This window comes from Morone saxatilis, unplaced genomic scaffold, assembly GCF_004916995.1.
Source record: "Morone saxatilis isolate NCDOM2014 unplaced genomic scaffold, NCSU_SB_2.0 Contig7, whole genome shotgun sequence".
NCBI classification, from domain to species: domain Eukaryota; kingdom Metazoa; phylum Chordata; class Actinopteri; family Moronidae; genus Morone; species Morone saxatilis.
In genome coordinates this window covers 14,938,580-14,958,603 of record NW_023340246.1, presented here as the reverse complement: position 1 = coordinate 14,958,603, position 20,024 = coordinate 14,938,580, and the positions used below count along the sequence as shown (strand labels likewise).

The following is a 20,024-nucleotide window of genomic DNA, read 5'->3' as shown; positions in this document are numbered from 1 at the left end:
TGTGTGTGTGCGTGTGTGTGTCTTAGTAATGAGTCGTGAAGAGATGCTGAAGACTTCTGCAGGGGTAAGACTGTTTCTACATTTCATTTATCTGTGCAGAAATGTAACTGATGTTCATTATGTTCATTTCTTGATTTAGCACTTTACCGAATGCCATGTTACTCATTGAAGTAAAGGTTGTTGATTTGATGATGATGATAATGATGATGATGATGCTTAAGCAAGACAGAATCCCATAACGTTTTTCCCTTGTATACCGTGTGACCTGCTTTCCTCCCAGGCCTAACTTAAAAGGCTTGTAGGGGCAGCGAAGGGCTGAAACCATAGTTCAACACCTGTAAGTCACAAACAACTAGTTCACCAAAAGACTGACGCCTGTTTTCTGTTTTTGTTTTCCTTGTTCTGAGAGGAGGACTCTTAAGGAGAGAAAAAGCATTGTCTTTTGCAGCGCCTTTTTCTTATGAATGCCTCAAGTTGAACATGTTCCACAGATCTTTTTTGTCTGTTAAAGTGGTTTCCAGTTATATTAGCTAAACCCTAGTTTATAGTGCAAGTTCGAAGCAACAAAATACAGTCTATGGCTTTAGATGAACGATGAAGCTGTCTCTCTGTGAGGGAGAGCCTTTTTTAATCCTTCCAGGTTTCCCAGTTAGGACTCCAGCTTCTCATACAAGCTTTGCACTGATTAGTGTAGAGCATGTTCCTGTATGAAACCCCCTTTACAATCTGGAAACCACTTGATGTGTGCACAGTAGCAAATTGACTGCAAAGACTCGCTGGATCTTGTGTGGCATCGGCTGAACCTGTCTGTGTTTTGCTCTGCAGAAACTAGAAGAAGAGAAGGACAAGAGGGAGAAGGAGCGGCTGGAGTTTGAGCGGGAACGGAGGGAACGGGAAAAAGAGCGAGAGCGGGAAAGAGAGCGGCGGGACCGCGAGAGGGAGAAGGAGCGAGAAAGGGAGCGTGAGAGGGAAAGGGAGCGGGAGAGAGATAGAGACAAAGACCGTGACCGCAGGCCCAGAGAAAGAGAGCGAGACCGAGACTGGGAGAGGGACAGAAGCCGCGACAGGAGCCCCGTCCGCAGTCGGTCTAGGTGAAGAAAAAACACCTCATAGTCTCTTAGTAGCAGTATTATGTCAGACTGCAACATGAATGCCAAGTGAATCCTTAGTACTACAATACTACTATTACTTCTAATAATACTACTACTACTACTACTACAACATGGAAAATAATATGCAAGCTGTCATAATTTTGATGCAAATGTTCTTCAACTGAGAATTGAAAACAAGGTTTGTTGGACAGTATATGGAGGTTTAAATGGTATGTTCAGTAAAAGCTTTCCACAGCTGCCTAAAGCCCCAACACACTCACACAGGTGTTTTCACTTATTGTGACTGATTAAACCTCTTCTCAGGACCATGTGGTCACATATAGACCCTGCTTCATTGACACCTTTCTGTCTCCCATCTTTTTGATCGACAATTACACTTAACACTTGTGTATTTTGGTTTCAGTTTCGATTCAAGGAGAATATATTCTTACCTTTGTTTTTGCAGGGAGATGAGTCGAGACAGAGAAAAGAAACGAGACCAAGAGGATGAAGAGGAGGCGTATGAACGCAGGAAGCTGGAGAGGAAACTCAGAGACAAGGAAGCAGCCTATCAGGAGGTAGGGATTGCTGGGAGGTTTCCCCGGCTGTGTTGAGATCACTCTCCATTACTACAATTTATACACTATGTATTATATAGTGAGTAGTGACTGTTGACACAACCCTGGAGTGTTAGAGACTACTGTACCAGTAGAGTCACTGTTACTAGATCCTAAGCTCTTAAATGCTGACATTAAAAATTATTGGGAACCCCCAACATAAAGAATTGTTGTCTTTATTTGTTTGTGGCTTACCTGACACTGCTGTGACTACAGCGTCTAAAAAACTGGGAGCTCAGGGAGAGGAAGAAGGCACGGGATTACGCCAAGGAGTCTGAGAGAGAAGATGAGCGCCGACGAGAAATGGTGAGAGCACATCGAATGACCACTGACGTTCATAGAGGTGTCCTACTTTAGATTGAACACTTGGTGTACACATTGTTCTCATTTAACAAGGAACAATATTGTCTTGTTTTACTTTTTAAACCTAGCAAAATTAATTAATCACTGTTAATCTTACTACAGAATGCATTTAAGCTTTAAATTACAATTTGGACTGGATTATTAAACGTGCATGTTCTTATGTTTTTTTTGTGTTCATATGATTTCATTTAATAAATCAGAATATAATTTGTGAGCAGAAATAGATTGATTATCCAGAAGACATTTCAGTGTGGTCTTATGTGTCCTCAGGTGAAAGAAGGCAAACGCCTGAAAGAGTTTCTTGAAGACTATGATGACGACAGAGATGACCCTAAGTACTATAGGTAAGCAACATAAAAAATGCTGCACTGCTCTGTTTATTTAGGCTAAGTAGTAGTAGTAAAATAAGATCAAATAAAATAAATGCACACATGTGCTTCTGTGAATAGGATTTGCATCTGATATGCAGCCTGTAAATACCTTGAATTTGCAGATGTATGTTTGTCATCATGTAAATAATACAGTGTGTCATAAATGTTGTAAATTTTAGGTAAACATATGAAGACAAAACCTTTTTGTATTCACTTCATTGCTCTGCGTGACAGATTGGAGCCATGTGGCACTTAAACATGTAAAAACATAGTAAAAAAAACCCGCAGCAGACGCTGTATGACCCAGATCTGACTTGTAGTAGCAGATGCAATACTGCTGCTATGGCTATTGTTCTAAAGGCTGTAATTCTTGGTGTGACCCCTAGGGGCAGTGCGCTGCAGAAGCGTCTCAGAGACCGAGAGAAGGAGATGGAGGCGGACGAGCGTGACAGGAAGAGAGAGAAGGAGGAGCTGGAGGAGATCAGACAGAGGCTGTTAGACGAGGGACATCCAAACCCAGACGCAGAGCTACGCAGGGTATGCTCCTCTATTATAATGTTGTATGTGGGTTTGCCTGCATGTCTGTAGTGAGTGGCTGTGCTGTCTGTTGTCTTTGTGAAGGTCACTTTATCATCCTAGTCTCTCTGCATCTCTGCACATCTGTGCTGTCCAGCTTCCATTGTCTCTTGACCTTCTTCTCTGTAAAACACTGTGCTTGGGTGTTAATCTTCTGCATATCTGCCTCTTATTGGTCCAGATGGAGGAGGAAGAGGAGGAGCGTCTGAGACAGCCACCCATCATCCAAGAACCGGAGCCCGAGGAGGAGCGAGAACGCCACAGGGGTTCACGAGACCACCGGGACCGCCGGGAAAACCAGGAGAGAGCAGAGGCCCGCTCGCGGCCTGTCCACTCAGACGACGAGGTGGAGGAGGGTGAGGAAAATGATTACGAGAACGACGAAGATAACCCTGACGCAAAACCGTGCTTGAAGCCCACGATGCGGCCCATCACAGCAGCACCCTCGGTGTCATCGGCCAGTGGCAACGTGTCCCCCAACACCCCCGGGGACGAGTCGCCCTGCGGCATCATCATCCCCCACGAAAACTCTCCCCCCGAAGCGCTGCCACAGGAGGAGCACCGGCCGAAGATCGGCCTCAGTCTCAAACTGGGTGAGTCTAAAATAAATGTGTCCTCAGTGTAGTGTGGACACTCCGAGAGAGCCAACACTATTAATCTTTTAGTTAGCAGACAGAAATTTAATCTGCAAACATTTCGATCATCAATTAAATCTTAACTCACTTTGCTGACTTCCTGACTCACTGCGTTACATTCACTCATCCTAGCTTTCTGAATGTGAATATTTGCTGCTTTTCTCTGCTTGATGTTGTAAATGTCTTCAGGTTTTCCTTTAACAGGCAATTTGAAGACGTCTCTTTGCGCTCTGGGAAACTGCAATAAGCATTTTTCACAATCTTCTGATATTTTGTAGAGAAAACGATTTAATCATGAAAATAAATGGCAGATTAATGGATCGTAAAAGTTTGTGGTTTTGTGACAGACGAGAGCTCCACTGCTAAAATAAAATATGAAGTTAAACTAACATAATATAGCCACATTTCCCTCTAAAATGTGAGTGGTTCTGTTTTAAATGCACTTGTGCAGCTCGAGGAAAATGAGTTTCATTACAAACAATGGTACCAAACGGGGAGAAATCCTCAAGATTCAAAGATGCAGTAAACATTTATCCACAGATTGTCGCCTACGTAGACCAGAATGCACAGCTGGCACATCTGTTGTCAGTAGTTTGTGCGATACAATATCCTCTTCAATGGATTTTTGCCATTTTAACAATCAGCCACCTCACACACCACAGTTCTGTTCCCTTTCCACACGTACTTTCATTGGACTGGAGAAACTTACAAAGCTTTCTTTGTTGTGATTGCTCCCTCCACCTATATGTAAGGAGCACAAAGAGACCCATTTTCAGTGGATACTGAAATTTGGTCTGGACAATGTGTGTCGTAAGATCTCTCTAATATAGATATTAATTTACCTCCATTAATACATATTTTTCTTTTATTGAAATAGATACGGGCAAACATGAAAGGAAATTGAATAGTTTTGGTAAGATTCAGTCACTGCAGAACAAATAGAAAGTGAACATTCATATATAAATAAAAACTGTATTCATAAAGCTCCTTGTCCTCTTCAGGTGCCACAGGAAGCCCCAGTCAACCCAATGTAGGTAAGAGGAAGAAGCTGCCCGTGGATAGCGTCTTCGACAAGTTTGATGACGAAGAGGCTGATGAACAGCCTCGCAAGAGGAAGCTGGTGCCCCTGGATTACGACGATGACAAGAGCCTCGGGGTGGACGGAGCCGGGCTCTCCAGCATAAAGGGGGCCAACACCGAGGAGAAACGCAAACACATCAAGAGTCTGATAGAAAAGATTCCCACAGCAAAGCCTGAGCTGTTCTCCTACCCACTGGACTGGTCTATGGTTGACACGGTGAGAAGAGCAGGAACAACGTGCTGTATGTCATTGAACTCGTCTTTTTAACCTGTTTATGAGCAGACGAGGTAACTCAGAGTTTATCCTTTACAAAACGGGCCTTCAGGAGTAGCTGCACAGAGACAGGATTTAATAAAGATCACAATGAGTGTATTCAGTGTGCACTGCCTCAGCACCTCTAAGTCATATTTCTTACAAAGTCTATTGCAGGAGAAGACAGTGATTTATTCATTGCTGCCTCTTGAGTTTCTCATTTACATAACCGTTAGCAGATGTTGTTATAACTTCTAAAACAAAGCCTGTGCCTTCATCTCTCGTCTCGTTTCTTTTTTAGACGTTAATGGAACGACGTGTTCGGCCCTGGATCAATAAAAAGATCATTGAATACATCGGAGAGGAAGAGCCAACGCTAGTGGACTTTGTCTGCTCCAAGGTATTGATCTCGTGACGTCTGTACATTTGACTTCATTCAGACTCGGAGGGACAGTGAAACATGAAATGATGGTGTTGTTTATCTTTCCTAGGTGATGGCTCACAGTATGCCACAGAGTATATTGGATGATGTTGCTATGGTGAGTAATGTAACAGTTAAATAAAGCCCTCCCAGAGCTGTCTTTATGTTCATGTTGACTGTTAATGTTCTGATCATCTATTTTAACAGCAGTCAGGCAGTTGTAACATTTTCTCTATTTAACCTTTATAATAATTGATGGATGAAAAGGTGTAAAGTCTGTGGGTTTCAACCAACCTCCTTGTCAAAATATAGTATTCATCATAGTCCTGTGAGAAATAACAATGGCTGAATCCAAATGTCATACATACCGTGATGTGTCTGAATTGCTCACCATCATCACATCAAGTGGGCGTTGTGTCACGCAGGGTTTAAGATGCATTATTTGGGCTCGCTCATCTTCATGGAAATTAAGTCGTGTTTTTATCCCGTTTTTGTAGCTGGATTTAAAAAAAACCTACATTTGCTTAAGATAATAACAAAATTCTGATTACTTAAGAATAGGAAGACACATATTCTCAGTACGTCAATAAACATACAGTAGAGCTGAAATGTTGGTTTCTTGAGCGATTACTTGACAGAAAATGAATCAGCAACTATTCTGATAATCAGTTAATTGTCGATGTTCTTTACACTTTACTCCTGCTTTAGGTTCTGGATGAAGAAGCTGAAGTCTTCATAGTGAAAATGTGGAGGTTACTCATTTATGAAACTGAAGCCAAGAAGATCGGACTGGTGAAATAAGCCAAACAACCACTGAATGAAGATAAAAGTTTTTTGTTTTTCCCCCCCATACACCATGTATAATAGTGTAGCGCAATTATGTCACCCCAAACAAAGCGACTTGTTCACACCAGTACAGACTGGAACTGCAGATTCTGCTCATTCTCACATTTGCACCAGTTGTTCAGCTAATGTTTTTTTTTTTTTCCTTCTCAACAAACTGAGGCTACATTTGCCTCCCCTCTGTTTGCAGGTGCTGACTGTGTCGGTGTGCTTTTGTGTATATACAGTACATCATTATTTGACTATGGTGATATAATTCTGTGAGGAAACTGCTGCCATACACCCAGGACTAGTGTTTCCAGATAAGGTCTCTTGGTCCTATACTTTTATTTGTATACATGCCAACAGACTTGTGTGGGAAGAGTCATCTGCAGGACTGCTACAAGCAGTTTAATGGTTTCATGAACTTTTCTTTGAAGTCTCTAAGGTGTAAAATCTGTCCGGCAGTCGGATGTGGGTTGAGTGGACACAGACTTTAGAGTATGCATAACTACAACAAGGAGGTGATATTTTTACAGGGTTATTTATTCAGGGTTTTGGACACAACTACATTTATTTCTGTCGAGTTACATTTTCCTTCCTAATTTTTTCCTTATCACATTCCTGACAAACGTGTTGGCATGTTCTTGTCCTCAGACCGTCTCAAAAGCACCTAGTTGTCATTTGAAATGCGTCTACCACAGAGTATCTTGGGTGGTGACATCCCTGCAGCTGTAAAAAACACACACTTCATAACCACTATAGGAAAATGAGCTAAGAACAGGAAAAAAAGTGATTTCAAGTTGTTGAAGATGCTCTCCATTTGTTTTTGTATTGGTGAACATTTGAATAAAATTGATTTTTATATTGGTTTGTGAACCAGCAATTGATTGTTACTGCTCACCATTAGCTTCTTTCACAAATCATTAAGTATAATTTTATGATAGTCATGGAGTGGGCCAAAGGTGTGATTGACAATTGTAATAAATCGCCTGAAGTTGCAAATGTAAAAGCTACGTTAACCAGTGATTGCAAGGTTTGATGCTTGCCCTCGGTTTTAAAACTCAAGTCATTCTCTTGTTATAAATGTGAATGTTCCTGATTTAAAAGTAAAATTATGACTTTTTGAGTTAAATTTTATGATTTATCTACAGCCTGCTTCATACCAGCTTTTACGCATGTTTGTGATGTAAACAAAGCTTTAAAAGAAACAAAACATTAGACTTTAGAGTTTAATTATATACCTTTTGTCCTGTAAGTAATTCACCCACCAGTCAGTTGGAGAGTGATAGCAAGTCCCAATTGCTTTCTCTGAGCTTTGTAGTGGGAAAACAATCCTTAAACGAAAGGTTAGTGTAGTCTGGTGCCATTTCATTCAATGTACTCACAGCAGCGGACACAAACGCATTGAGATCAAAACTTCCAGAACTTTATTGGTGCCATATGAGCTAAACAAGAGCAGGTCTTGCCAGTAAAAACCCTTTAACTGGAAGAGAAACAGCACATAAAGTCACCTCTGACTGGTGTTGAGACAGACGAGCTTATGCGTTTCCCCTTTAATCAATCACATCCAGTGATGACCAGCCAGAGATGAAGCGCCATAGATACTGAAGACACTGGGCTCTTAAAGCAAGAGGTAAGTGAAGGCCACTGCTTGTAAACAGCTTTTTTAGAGTTATTGTTTCTTCAAATCGGTGTACTTAAAAAAAGAAATGTTTAATTTGTAATTTAACTTTACTTGTGTCCATGTCTGGGTAAGAAGATGGCCTTTTGTGTTCCCATCTTCTGAAACAAACCTTGCTAGTGAACAAACTGGGATGTCTGCCAATGAACTATTAACGCCTGTTAATGTTTGCAGTGTGAAAGATAACATCTGTCGGACAGCGTGACTGTGGCCAGGTCTGTCCACATTTCTCCTCTGATGTTTATTCCCTCCCCCCCTCAACAGGCCTTCCTCCGAGAACTGACACTAGTCCTCTGCTTTGGCCTCCATCTCCTCAGCGTCGTCGTCTCCGTCCACCTCTGCGTTCTCCCGCTCTAGCCTCTCCAGCTGCCGGGCGAGCTCCGTCTCATCTGTGTCTGTCACCACCTTTGGCTGAAGGGGACAGTTTACCGTTTAATTATTTGTGCCAATGCAAAAGAAACAACTAGGAATATGTCAAAACAGGGAGATTTCTGTACACTGGGTATTTTAGGAAGGATTGTGAGTAAAATCATATTTTGAGAAAGATCAAGCAGTGATAATACTAAAAGGTAAAGCTGTAATTTATAACAAAAAGCCATAAATATGAGATACAGTAATACTTTTATGAGCAATGCATTAAAATAAAGACATTTAACATTAACATTTAGATTTTATATTTCAGGAGTGTAAAATGTTTTGAGATGCAACTTTATTCTCAAAACTTCCCCTCCCCAAATTATGCTTTATAATATTACATATAATAACATTTTATTCTCAAAATAAGAAAGTATATTCTCTTTTTTGTTGTTGTTGTTAAATAAGCAAAATGTCCTGCTGTAGTAGTTAAAAGATAAATCATTCTGACCCTGGAGGATTATGTGTGAACGTGTAGCTTGTAGTTAAATGCAGACTGGTTGCACACAGTCACTGACCTCCATCTGGATGTTAAAGACGCCTCTCTTCTCCTCAATCTTCTCCTTGATAGCAGCCATGGCCTGGTTGAGCACAGACAGGCCCTCTGTGCGCTCCAGAGTGGTCGTTGTCATCACGTAGCGAGGGGGAGCGATCAGGTTGATCTGCCAATACCAACAAGACCATGTATTACCGCTCCATTACAGGCTTTTACGCTAACAGCTTTTACTCCGCCAAAACACCCAAGTCAAGCAGCAGGTTACACTCTCTAATTCTTTGAGAGTTTCTTTAGTTTGTGACAGAAGACGAGGTTTAAGCATCAGTTCAGTGCCAGTTTTACCTTGATGGGCATAGCTTCTGTGGAGCAGCCAAGCCCGGCCCTCAGAGCCTCCTTCACGGCATCAATGCCCTCATACCCGTAGCACGCCACTTCAATGTCTGCAGGCGGGAGAGGGAAAAGATGAACACAAATTGTAGGTCACATCAAGTCCACCTGAAGCTTTTATTGCTACAGTTTGAATAAATAATGGCCAGCTGTTAGCTCCAGAGTATACGGTTACCTGCTCTGATTTTGACAGCCTGTGGAGTGAGTCGCCTGTTGATGTTATCAATGAGCACAGCCCTCTCTTCCTCTGTTAAATCTAGACCATCCAGAATGGCGGGATCTCTGTGGGGAGGGAAGATATTCACCATTTTATACGACTAAATAAACATTATTTGCATACTTTTTTTGGGACGAGCCTCACACCAAATATTTGAAACAACCACTTACGATACAGCTTGTTTGAAGACATCGTAAGCTCCGTATCCTGGCCGCTTGTATTTCTCATCGAAGACCCACGCGGTGCGCTGGTACAAGCTCTCTAGCTGCTCGTCCTTACTGTACTCCAGCACCTCTGCCACGTGTCGCAGGATGCTGTACACCTGCAAACGCAACAACCAGCATCAGCTCGATTCAAGAGCTCAACAAATGGCACTGTAGTTTTTAATAATCCAGATATTAAACCTGTTTGCATTCATAATATTTAGTCATAAGAAAACATTTCAGTAATAAAACAATAGGAGCCTTTGGGCACAACATGACTTACAGTTTTAGATTTGGTGAATTTATCTTCACACTTGATGGCCTCCTCTGGGGAAACTCTTCTTTTTGATAAATCAATGTATCCTAAAGACAAAGCGGAGAAGAGATGTTGTGATATTTTCCCTACGGCATGATGCATTCAGAATATTCTCACAGCCAGAATCTGAACAGATATTAGTCCAGAGGAAGGTGGCTGTCAAAGATTAAACGTTACAAAACACAAGATCATTTTAGGCTCTGGAACTAGACGCCGGCAGATGTTCCACACAGAAAAATACAAATATGTACAAAACATGTAATATACTACTTATAACTGTGTTTATGCACTCACACAAATATCTGGAATTGTTGCTGACATTTTAGAGTAAATTGTTCAGAAGTTAAAAAAACTGATGGATTATTGATGATGGACACGGACAGTGAGCGGCTGTTCAGCTCTGCGTCTCACATCTTGGATAAGAAGAGAAATAAACTGAGCTGCAACAAGGCACATATGCTCAGCTTTATAGATTTCTTTGTTTCCCTGGCACAAAGTGTATATATAAATAACAAAAACCATTGATATCAGCCCAGAATTTCCCAGAATGTGGGGCATCCCTACTGATAATGATGGATAATGTCATTACTTGCAGATACTATAACTACTCCATCGTGCTCCATCGAACTCTATACTACAGAACAAGGTCAGCGTGTCAAGAAGATCAGAACAATACTACTACTCTGGTGCTTGTTACTGTCCAAGGTAGAGGAGAGGTTTGCAGAAAACACAATGTCGATTATAGTTCAGTCACAAATCTGTAGTTGTAGTTGGGACGTTTTTCCACCTGCAACTTTAGTAAAAAAGGTTCCCGTCCTTAGCGTAACCCCACTGATCTTCACCTCTAGAGGTAGCACCCTCCTGCCTGCACTCACCCTTCTCTTTGTCTACTCGGATGACGACCACGCACTCATTGCGGCCTATGCGGATGAGCTTGTTGATGGAGCGGATACGTCGACGTGACAGCTCGCTCAGGAGGATCATGCCCTCGATGTTGTTGTACTCCAAAAGGCTGACGTAGGCACCCATCTCGGCGATGGACCTCACGTTCACCATCACAACATCCTCCACCTCTGGGAACCGGTGCTGGTAAAATCGGCAGCTGAGCCCCGGCATCGCTGGGAGAACAAGACACAAAGAGATATATTTGAAGCGGACAGCGCAGTCACAAATCCTCCTAAAATGGGACGACCCATCAGTTTCATGTAATCAAGGTTACATCAGTCAAGAATACTGTCATTTTCAACAGAATACCTGTGTTTCAAACTGGGTGTGTGGAAAGATGTGGACATTTACCAGGCAGGGAGGTTCAAACCCGCCGCTTTAAATACATTTAATCATGTTTTTTTTCCCCTAAATCTTCAATGTTATACAGCTCAGTTTTAATTTGTGAATCTGATGATGATCTAGAGACGTGGTTGCCAGCCTGCGGCTCGATATGTCTGAGCTTACAAGGTGATTAAAGAAAGATGAGAAAACATTGCTGTCACCAAAAATACGTTTGATGTTTTTGCTCTCCAAATCTTTCTCAGTTCTCTTATGAAATAATCTGAATTTTACCTCTTCAAACTGTCAAATACGTACTTAAAAAAAAAAAATCCCTACACTATTCACCTGGCCACATCACACATCCACATTAGAGCCACAAACTGTGATGAAGTAAACACTGCTTCATATTTAAGGTGTCGCAACAAGCCATAAAGGTTGGGAACCACTGACCTAAAGGCCCATAGAAAGCAGATAATGAGAGAGAGACAATGACAGCACCCATGATGATTTCACTGAGCGGCAGAGGAACATTTTCTGATTATGGGCTGTTACTAAAATACACTGCCTCGGATGTGAAATGTTTCAAATCAACTGCCTGCTGTTGAGAGCTGTTCATTCATATTCACGGTCATTGTTGGAGGCTTTAACTTGTGGTGCTGTTTAATTGTACTATGCTATAATGAGAGAGATGTCTCAAACATTTAATTTACCCTCAGTGATATGAATATCACAACACATTTAGTTTAACAGGACAAACCCATTTACTGACATTGTTCATCCTGTTTCTGGGTTTAGCAGCTCGTATGACTTCAGTTTAACCTGGAGAATATTCCCATAATAAGTGCAGCCAGGTGAAGCAGTATGAGATGAAGTGGACAGACGGACAGTTTTCTTCCACATTTTCTGCCTCTGAACGGGATGATGCAATGCAGCCAAACGAGAATCCCTCTCTTTAACTGTTTCACTTACTTTAAAAGCGAAAACTGACACCAACACAAACAAAAGACTGACCCTCGCTTAAAAAACTGCGCAACACATCAACAGCGACTCCAGCTAGGAATGAAATAAAAAAAATAAAAAAAACCACAAGACGAAACATTAAATTAAAGCACATAAAGACAGCCACTTTAAACCCCGTTAGCTCCGGAGCTAATAACCCGGTTCCCAACTCACATGCGGCACATGCACTGTTAGCAGCTAAGCGGTGTTCGCCCTTTGACCCGGCAAATACCCGCTTTATCAACAAACACCTCACCTGTGTCATATGGTTACAGGACGATACGCCGGAATGTTCTGCACTGGGAGTGTTTAAGCGTCCAGCTACGTTTCCTTCGGGAGTTTTTTTGTTGTTACAACGAACACGTCGGGCCCCGCTAGCTCGCATTCACGGGTGTGCTAATGTCTCGACCCGGAAAAAGATCGGCCACGGCTTTTCCCTTTTCCGACGTGCGCATGTGCAGAACGCGGTTCGGCTCGGTCACATGACCGGAGAGACCAGCTGACGGACGGAGAAGTCCGGACAAGATCACGACCACCACCTCGAGCTGTGCGCCCTAATCCTGCACGGGAAACAACACGGGTGTCCGTATCACACGCACGGTTTGATAGAGGAGACTCACGGCTAACGTTGCAGTGTTTATTTATATTTATTTATAGTAAACAGAGACCGCAATCATCGACCGAAGGACGAGAAGATGTCGGGAAAAGAGAGAATCGACATATTCCCCTCCAGAATGTAAGCAGCTTGTTTGCTGGCTGGTTGCTAACCCACTGCTTCTGAGCCAGCTGATATAATACCTTATTGTTGACTTACTGCTTATGTGTAGTTATTGTTCGGTCAGTCTCGCACAGAAAGGGATCTCAGTGTTGTTCTGCAGTGTGATTCAGGCCTAAATATAGTTTATATCAGTGCCAGGTTACTGTGTAAAAGAGGAAGAGTCCTTACTTTGTCATGTGATGTTTCTAATATGATGCCAGTGTGAGCTGTCAAATGGTGTCTGAAACATGCTGACCTCCAGACAGTCAAAGTCTTTATTATTATTTTTAACATTTTGTATCTTCAGTATGCTCTGAGCAGTGGAGTTTCCTGTCTAATTTATAGTTTTTACCACATTGATTCAATCATGCCAGCTTTTCTGAAGCCTGTGTGTATGTGAGAGGGGTTTTAATCCTAGAGATGTGTGTTTGACACAGATGAAGCCTGTTCTGATGATGTTCTGAACTCATCAAGAACATTGGTTGCAAATATCAGTGAGTTGGTTGTGAGTGTGGTTCAATGAGTCCCAACCAGGAGTTCTTTAGATACCACAGGGTACATGGACAGATAGTGGAGTACCCGAGCGACTTTGAATTAACAGTTTGTTTGTCTTTTGGAGAAAAATGAACACACAAGTAGGATTGCAAATGTGTGGTATTGATCTTTAGTGTATTTATTGTCACCACTGTCTAAAAAAGTGACAGAGAGGCAATTAGAGGAAAAAAAACCCCACACACCCAAAGTAACAGATAAACTGCCAGTCTGACACAAACCTGAATGAAACCACTGAAACAATAGACCGAGCCTTAACATCATCAACACCAGGATAACTGTGCAGTCATATTATATAAAACAGTTCTATTAAAAGGTACTTGAGCCCATCTGATAGGGCTGAAAGGGTACATCAGACTAAAAGAAGTTTGGGAACCACTGATGTAGACTAATGATGCTGATATTTGTTAGTGGCAACATTTAAAATAAATTGTTAATCCAGCTGTAATAGCGTCTGTGTCAAAGAGTGTGTAAATATTTAATATCTGTAAATATTTGAATCTTTTGGGTACTCGCAGGGCTCAGACCATCATGAAGGCTCGACTGAAAGGAGCTCAGACCGGCCGCAACCTGCTCAAGAAGAAGTCTGACGCCCTCTCCATGCGCTTCCGTCAGATCCTCCGCAAAATTATTGAAGTCAGTTGAAAACTATTAATAACTGGTCATCAATTTCTTTCATAACTCCATTTTCTAAAAGGTGGACTCCTTATATATATTTTTTCCCCTCAGACTAAGACTAAGATGGGAGAGGTGATGAGAGAGGCGGCTTTCTCTTTGGCTGAAGCCAAATTTGCAGCTGGAGACTTCAGGTAAGAATCAGAGTGAGATCTCGTCATGTGGTGTGGTGTTTGGTTCAGATGCGTCTGTAACTCCCGTCTGTAATTCTGTCCGCAGCACAACTGTTATCCAGAATGTCAACAAAGCCCAAGTGAAGGTCCGAGCCAAGAAAGACAACGTGGCAGGTTAGCCTACAAGATATTATATCTGCTTACTTTTTACACTCCCTTTATCACACAAGTTCTTAAACACGGTTTTCTCTCTTTTCAGGTGTCACCCTTCCAGTGTTTGAGCACTACCAAGAAGGCGGAGACAGTAAGTGATGTCTGGATAAAATCAGTGTGTGTGGCTGGTGAATGACGGCGAGACCTCACTCTCACGCTGTGTTTCAGGTTATGAGCTGACCGGTCTGGCCAGAGGAGGAGAGCAGCTCTCCAGGTTGAAGAGGAACTACGCCAGAGCTGTTGAGCTTCTGGTGGAGTTGGCCTCCTTACAGGTAGGGGGCGCTGTTACAAATATGCCGAAGTTCATTCGGCTTAGTTTTTATTATTTTTTAAGAAGAATCTTTAGGTATTTGTATTTAGGTGTTTCCATTTTATACTACTTTTCACTTCTACGTTTGATAGCTAGAGTATTTTTTAACATATCACTGGAACTTGAGTTTGTTGTTAATTAAATAATAGTCAAAGTTACTGCAATTTGTCTGTATTGTCAGTAAGAAAAAGTGTAAAATTCTGACTCATTTTTCCCACTTCCTGTCTGCAGACATCTTTTGTCACTCTGGATGAAGCCATAAAGATTACCAACCGCCGTGTGAACGCTATTGAGCATGGTAAATTCACACTTTTCCCACACAATTGTTGCCTTTTCTTGAAACAATGAAGTACAGAGATTGTCATCGTTGCTCATCTTTATCCCACGTTGCAGTGATTATTCCCCGGATTGATCGCACCCTCACCTACATCATCACAGAGCTAGATGAAAGAGAACGAGAAGAGTTTTACAGGTGAAAACATTTAAAGAACTCTGACCACCTGCGTCATTTACAAATTTACTACCTCAACCTTTTGTTTTTTGTTATAACTCTGATAACATTCCCTCCTCTGCTAGGCTGAAGAAGATCCAAGAGAAGAAGAAGCAGCTCAGGGAAAGGACAGAACTGGAGATTGCTGCCCGCCTGGCTAAACTGGGTCCCATCGCAGAGCCCAGCAACATGCTGATGGAGGAGACAGACGAAGACATGCTGTTCGAGTGAAGCCCTCTAAAGGCAGACGGTCACCGACTCCACCCACCATCCTATTTATTCTGTGCCTCTCTGGCCATGTCAATGTCTTCTCAAGCAAGTGATGGAAGTTTTTTTTTTTTGTGTACTTTGTGATGATTTGTTCTGTTGTTTCAGTGTTGGAAGGTCCTGTGCGTTTGCAGATCTGTCACTGTACAGAGCCAAAGTGTCGTCACACTTGGTTGTTTTACCCACACGGGAGTGAATTCACTATGATAAAATAATCTAAATAATAAGAATATACCTATGTTTACACATGGAGTGCGAAAAGCATTCTGTGTGACGGATCAAACTTGTAGATATTTCAGTTTCCTCACAACATTTAGAGCCATTGCATGCTGTAAAGCTTCAGGTGCTTGTAGATGTCTGAGTGTGTGAGTCTGTGTTGTGGAGGCCTGTCCCGCTGCTGACCTCATGTCACAGGGTTGTTGTTACCTCATTTGAGGATGTTTACCATTGTACCAGAAACCCTAAATAAAACTGTAAACTTGGTGTGCAAGTCAAGAAAGCCCCACACCTCCTCCAAATAAAGATGTTATCAATATCCAATCACTGCCTGGATTTCTTACTAAGGTTAAAAGCTTTTACACACGTCGCAACAGTTTCATAATCAGGCTTTGGGACGTAGAAGCTTTTCAGTTCAGTATGTAAAGAAAAATGGGACTAGGAAACTTTTTGCCCAAGTGTTGAACCCAGCGAGGTGAGGAATGGCAGCCATCTTGCACCAGAACTCCAAATTTAACACATTATTTTTAGTTGCAGCAAGACTTCGCAAGGGGTGAATGACTGCATTTGTGTTGTATCACCAATATTACTAACTGGTTTTAAAATGACGCTCTCTAATATAACAACAATTACAAGGTGAAATCATTGCATTCAGTACGTACATCACTTGTTCACATATGTATCAGATTTTATTAACACTCTTTTCCAGAATTGTGCTTATGATTTAAGTATCTTGCAAAGAAGCAATACCGTATTTGCTGGAGTTACTAAACTAACTCAGCAGTAATTTGCAGCATGATATATTGATAGTAATGATAACCAGCTAGAGACAATACCTTCGATTTGAGGTCTGTTATCACAGCATAAATGAGACATGAGACAACATAAAATAATACTGACACTGGTGTAAAGGAAGCACTCCAAAACTGTGCAGATTACAGCAGATATTTCTTCTGTGTTTCTGACTGGAAGACATCAAACTGCAGCTACTTTAAGCACAAGTGCTTCTCTTCTGTTTGGTACCTGCTTTATCAGAAAGCCATTTTATATTTGTAACATTAACACACTCCGAGTTGAGTGTACTGTTTGGTATATCACACAGACACACAAAATGTAACAATAAAATATCCTTTTGTCTAGAAAATATGTATTTACAATTATAAATAACTATGAAGAATAGGATAGAAATCTTTCTATTTGTTTGATAAATGACTTTGCATAAAACTGAACAAGAACCTTCATAAAACAACCAGAAAAAAAAAGAATCACTCACAAAGACACACACACCAACAAAAAGAACCGTAAGAAACTTGAGTCCATCCCTGCAACATGTGGTAAAGATCACCTCCTCTATAAACGAGGAGAATGTGCACGTGAAAATCCAGTGACAATCAGCACTGTCCATCCATTTGTTTCAGTCTCCGGGGGAACATTCATGTTTGTTCTTCTGTTTACCTCCTTCTACCCTGAGGCTCCCCACAGTGAGACCCTGTGACCTCTAGCACAGCCAGGAGGTGGGCACCCACTGTGGCTCAGTGTCCAGCTTGTCTATCAGCCTGCGCAGCTCGTAGAAAGCCTGGTCTGGATCCATGTTCACAATGGTTGCATCAAACAAGTGGCCAAAATTGTGCTCCATCTCGCGGGCCTTTTCAATGACCTCCTTAAGCTCTTCAGGCTGTGTACAGAAAACAAGACATTGCTTTTTAGTCAGTGAGAGGGTGGCGATATAAATCTTTAATGCTTTTTAATTTATGATATGAATATTTTGTTATCATTGTGATAGCTGTGTTGGTTATTTCATGATGTGATGCAGTATTGTTTATTTCCGGTGTACTGTGTATTTAGAGCTGTGGTTCCCAACCATTTTCCTTAAGGGACCCCTTTTCCTGTCATTAAGTAAACTGACTCAGTGACATATTTGATGGATATTTCATATTATATTTAATGCATAACAATAACAGTAGAGAACAACTGATAAACTGTACAACAGGGTACACAGTAATGGCAGGAAGTTTGTGTAAAACGAGAGATTAGGATGCATTTTGAGCAGATTATTTCCTGTGAATATTGATCAGAGATGAGTTTTCCTGATATTTTTAAACAAATATCTGTCTGGATTATGTTTTTTTTTTTCACAATCATACATAGGCTTTTTTTTTTTTAACAAATTCAGTGTTTTCTTCTCATTGTTCTATTAGCTCATTGGTTGTTTTCTAATGCAGGACGAGGCTCTGTGAATATAGCTTGTGTTCAGGTCTTCAAAGTTTAAATATTAAATAATAATCTAAATTAAATTAAAAAATAACAATTTAATTTTGTTTTCCACACAGAAATGGACAAAATGCTGAGATATAGGCTACTGTGTATAGTTTTCTTTCACAACATAAAATCAAGAAGGCCCGTGACTAGACCAAAAAGGGCTTTTAATATAACATAATTCCTTGCCGAGTGTCTGAAGAACATTTTATTCTCTGTGATGAATCTTAAATTGCAAACTATGACATTTAAAACGTGCATACTAATTTTAAAGAGTAAAACACAATTTAGAGACAGTGGGTACCTTTGGTGTTTTCCCCTCTGTGGCCAGCAGGGTGCGCAGTCGTTCTTGAGAAGGAGGAGCGATGTAGATGACATAGGGCTTGAGGTTGGAGGATCTCAATACTTGCAGTGACTGACAGGAGGAAGAACAGGGACAAATTAATACATTAAATGATTACATGAAAACCAAAATAAAGAAAAAACAGGACTAAAAATACACCAAGCCAAACACTGCTATGGCGTCTTCTTTACTGACTGTTTAATCAACCAAAAACCGATTTGAGATTTACGTTCAGGACACGAAAAAGATGTAATTATGTTCTTGCGAAGCCACACTGGTTAAGATCAAGAGAGTGGGATGAAATGGGCTTTGTAATTAACATGTTAAGACAGAAACAATGTTGAGTCCAGGCAGTAACAAGTGCTCAGTCTCCTACCCTGGTGTGGAGGCAGAGCAAACAGATGCGTCCGGAGTTGATGACGTGTCGAACTGAGTCGGTGCTGGTGCCGTACAAGTTCTTCTCATATTCCCCGGACTCAATGAACTTCCCTGTCGCCAGGTCGGCTTCGAAGGCAGCCCGACTCACAAAATTGTACTCGCGCCCATTCCGCTCATGTATCCTTGAGTTTCTGGTTGTGTCTGAGCCGTGACAAAGAATAAATTAAATTTGACTTGTTGGGAAAAATCCTCAAGGTAAACAGCACAGATCACGCATCAAAAATACACAGCAAGTCCTTTTTATGTGTCTGTTGTAAACTGTGCAGTCACAGTTGCATAAAGGTGATGTTATGTGTCAAATGATTTAAATTCTTTGCAAATTCACACGTTCTGTTCCTTGTCTGAACTCATGAAGTGTTTATGAATATTTGATATTGCCGTGTCCCTGTTCATTGACTTACGCGGAACAGCAACAGCAAACTTTTCCGGTTCAATGGACAGAAGCCTCCGACGCAGCTCATCGTGTCCGCTGTTTGTAGGACCAATCAGAGCGATGGGGCGTTTGCGGCTGGCAGGCTGGTGATAAAGAGACATCTCCTCGTAGGTCGGGATGTCATCGCAATCTGAGGAGGCAGCCGGGGGGAGGGTTAATGAAACATCCCCAATCAACTCAACAAATCCTTTCTAGCTCTTGGGATGCTGTTCTGTAAGCAACCATGACCTCTGACCCCTCTTTGGAGGCAGGAAAGAGGTGAGAGGAGATCAGTATCGTACCAAACTACTATATTATTATCCCTGTGTCTTTTCTGTCGTGCAAAATTTTTTCTCTCAGCTACACATAAAGTCTGCTACTGCTGGCCACTGAATAGTGTGTGTGTGTGTGAACCTGAGTATATATGTGTTTCTATGTGTGAACCAATAACACCATAGTTCCCTTCAAGCCATTTAGGCACCTGCTGGGCACCTGTTGGTGCCTCCTCTGATCCCGTCTGTGGAGACAGGATTAATCTGACCTGTGACACACCGAGCCGCGACAAGCTGCTGCGAGAACGACAAGACATGTCAACTCCAGCTAACGTGTGGGGTTAATACTGACAATGTGTGGGCACTTGGAAACTGGCCAGGACAGAAACAAGTCTTTCACTGGTGGTAAACAAGAAGTGACAATTGGGAGTCTAGTGGGTTAAGGGTGTAGCTTCAGTGGTTGTTGAGGAAGAGGGAGCACATTCTCAACCGACTT

General features: G+C 41.7%; 4 protein-coding genes across 8 annotated transcripts in view; 2 read left to right on the top strand and 2 right to left on the bottom strand.

The window, feature by feature from the left end:
• rbm25b (RNA binding motif protein 25b) overlaps positions 1–7,099 on the top strand; it is an 11,732-nt gene extending 4,633 nt beyond the window's left edge. Inside the window, exons 8-18 of one of the 2 annotated variants that reach the window (XM_035678698.1) lie at positions 826–1,091; positions 1,558–1,669; positions 1,925–2,014; positions 2,342–2,415; positions 2,829–2,979; positions 3,200–3,611; positions 4,531–4,566; positions 4,655–4,950; positions 5,288–5,386; positions 5,478–5,525; positions 6,116–7,099. In XM_035678698.1, the coding sequence (XP_035534591.1) occupies positions 826–1,091; positions 1,558–1,669; positions 1,925–2,014; positions 2,342–2,415; positions 2,829–2,979; positions 3,200–3,611; positions 4,531–4,566; positions 4,655–4,950; positions 5,288–5,386; positions 5,478–5,525; positions 6,116–6,208 (1,677 nt within the window). In that variant the 3' untranslated portion in view covers positions 6,209–7,099. The remainder of the gene's footprint in view (positions 1–825; positions 1,092–1,557; positions 1,670–1,924; positions 2,015–2,341; positions 2,416–2,828; positions 2,980–3,199; positions 3,612–4,530; positions 4,567–4,654; positions 4,951–5,287; positions 5,387–5,477; positions 5,526–6,115) is intronic. The other variant, XM_035678699.1, reaches the window with a different exon arrangement.
• Positions 7,100–7,636: 537 nt separating this feature from the next.
• eif2s1b (eukaryotic translation initiation factor 2, subunit 1 alpha b) lies at positions 7,637–12,628 on the bottom strand. The gene is made up of 8 exons (XM_035678700.1): positions 12,471–12,628; positions 10,822–11,064; positions 9,914–9,993; positions 9,598–9,749; positions 9,386–9,492; positions 9,166–9,263; positions 8,846–8,989; positions 7,637–8,324 (listed from the first exon to the last, which is right to left on the bottom strand). Exons 2-8 carry the CDS (start codon positions 11,060–11,062, stop codon positions 8,199–8,201), a joined length of 948 nt encoding a protein of 315 aa, XP_035534593.1. The 5' UTR covers positions 11,063–11,064; positions 12,471–12,628; the 3' UTR covers positions 7,637–8,198.
• A 90-nt stretch (positions 12,629–12,718) lies between these two features.
• atp6v1d (ATPase H+ transporting V1 subunit D) lies at positions 12,719–16,131 on the top strand. The gene is made up of 9 exons (XM_035678701.1): positions 12,719–12,950; positions 14,042–14,159; positions 14,253–14,332; positions 14,418–14,485; positions 14,571–14,615; positions 14,693–14,796; positions 15,066–15,132; positions 15,228–15,306; positions 15,411–16,131. Exons 1-9 carry the CDS (start codon positions 12,910–12,912, stop codon positions 15,553–15,555), a joined length of 747 nt encoding a protein of 248 aa, XP_035534594.1. The 5' UTR covers positions 12,719–12,909; the 3' UTR covers positions 15,556–16,131.
• A 346-nt stretch (positions 16,132–16,477) lies between these two features.
• mpp5b (membrane protein, palmitoylated 5b (MAGUK p55 subfamily member 5)) overlaps positions 16,478–20,024 on the bottom strand; it is a 17,853-nt gene continuing 14,306 nt past the window's right edge. For all 4 annotated transcript variants that reach the window (XM_035678693.1, XM_035678695.1, XM_035678696.1 and 1 more), the window contains 4 exons: positions 19,246–19,407; positions 18,783–18,985; positions 18,368–18,478; positions 16,478–17,482 (listed from right to left, as the gene is read on the bottom strand). In XM_035678693.1, coding sequence (XP_035534586.1) covers positions 17,306–17,482; positions 18,368–18,478; positions 18,783–18,985; positions 19,246–19,407 — 653 coding nt within the window. In that variant the 3' untranslated portion in view covers positions 16,478–17,305. The remainder of the gene's footprint in view (positions 17,483–18,367; positions 18,479–18,782; positions 18,986–19,245; positions 19,408–20,024) is intronic.

Bases quoted from the DNA above. Each gene is read 5' to 3' on its own strand.
- eif2s1b (XM_035678700.1), bottom strand. From the start codon at position 11,062: ATGCCGGGGCTCAGCTGCCGATTTTACCAGCACCGGTTCCCAGAGGTG. The intron at 9,994-10,821 runs GTGAGTGCAGGC...CTTTGTCTTTAG, and splicing joins CCGAGTAGACAAAGAGAAGG to GATACATTGATTTATCAAAA. The intron at 9,750-9,913 runs GTAAGTCATGTT...TTGCGTTTGCAG, and splicing joins AATTCACCAAATCTAAAACT to GTGTACAGCATCCTGCGACA.
- atp6v1d (XM_035678701.1), top strand. From the start codon at position 12,910: ATGTCGGGAAAAGAGAGAATCGACATATTCCCCTCCAGAAT. The intron at 14,486-14,570 runs GTTAGCCTACAA...CTCTCTTTTCAG, and splicing joins CAAGAAAGACAACGTGGCAG to GTGTCACCCTTCCAGTGTTT. The intron at 14,797-15,065 runs GTAGGGGGCGCT...TCCTGTCTGCAG, and splicing joins TGGAGTTGGCCTCCTTACAG to ACATCTTTTGTCACTCTGGA.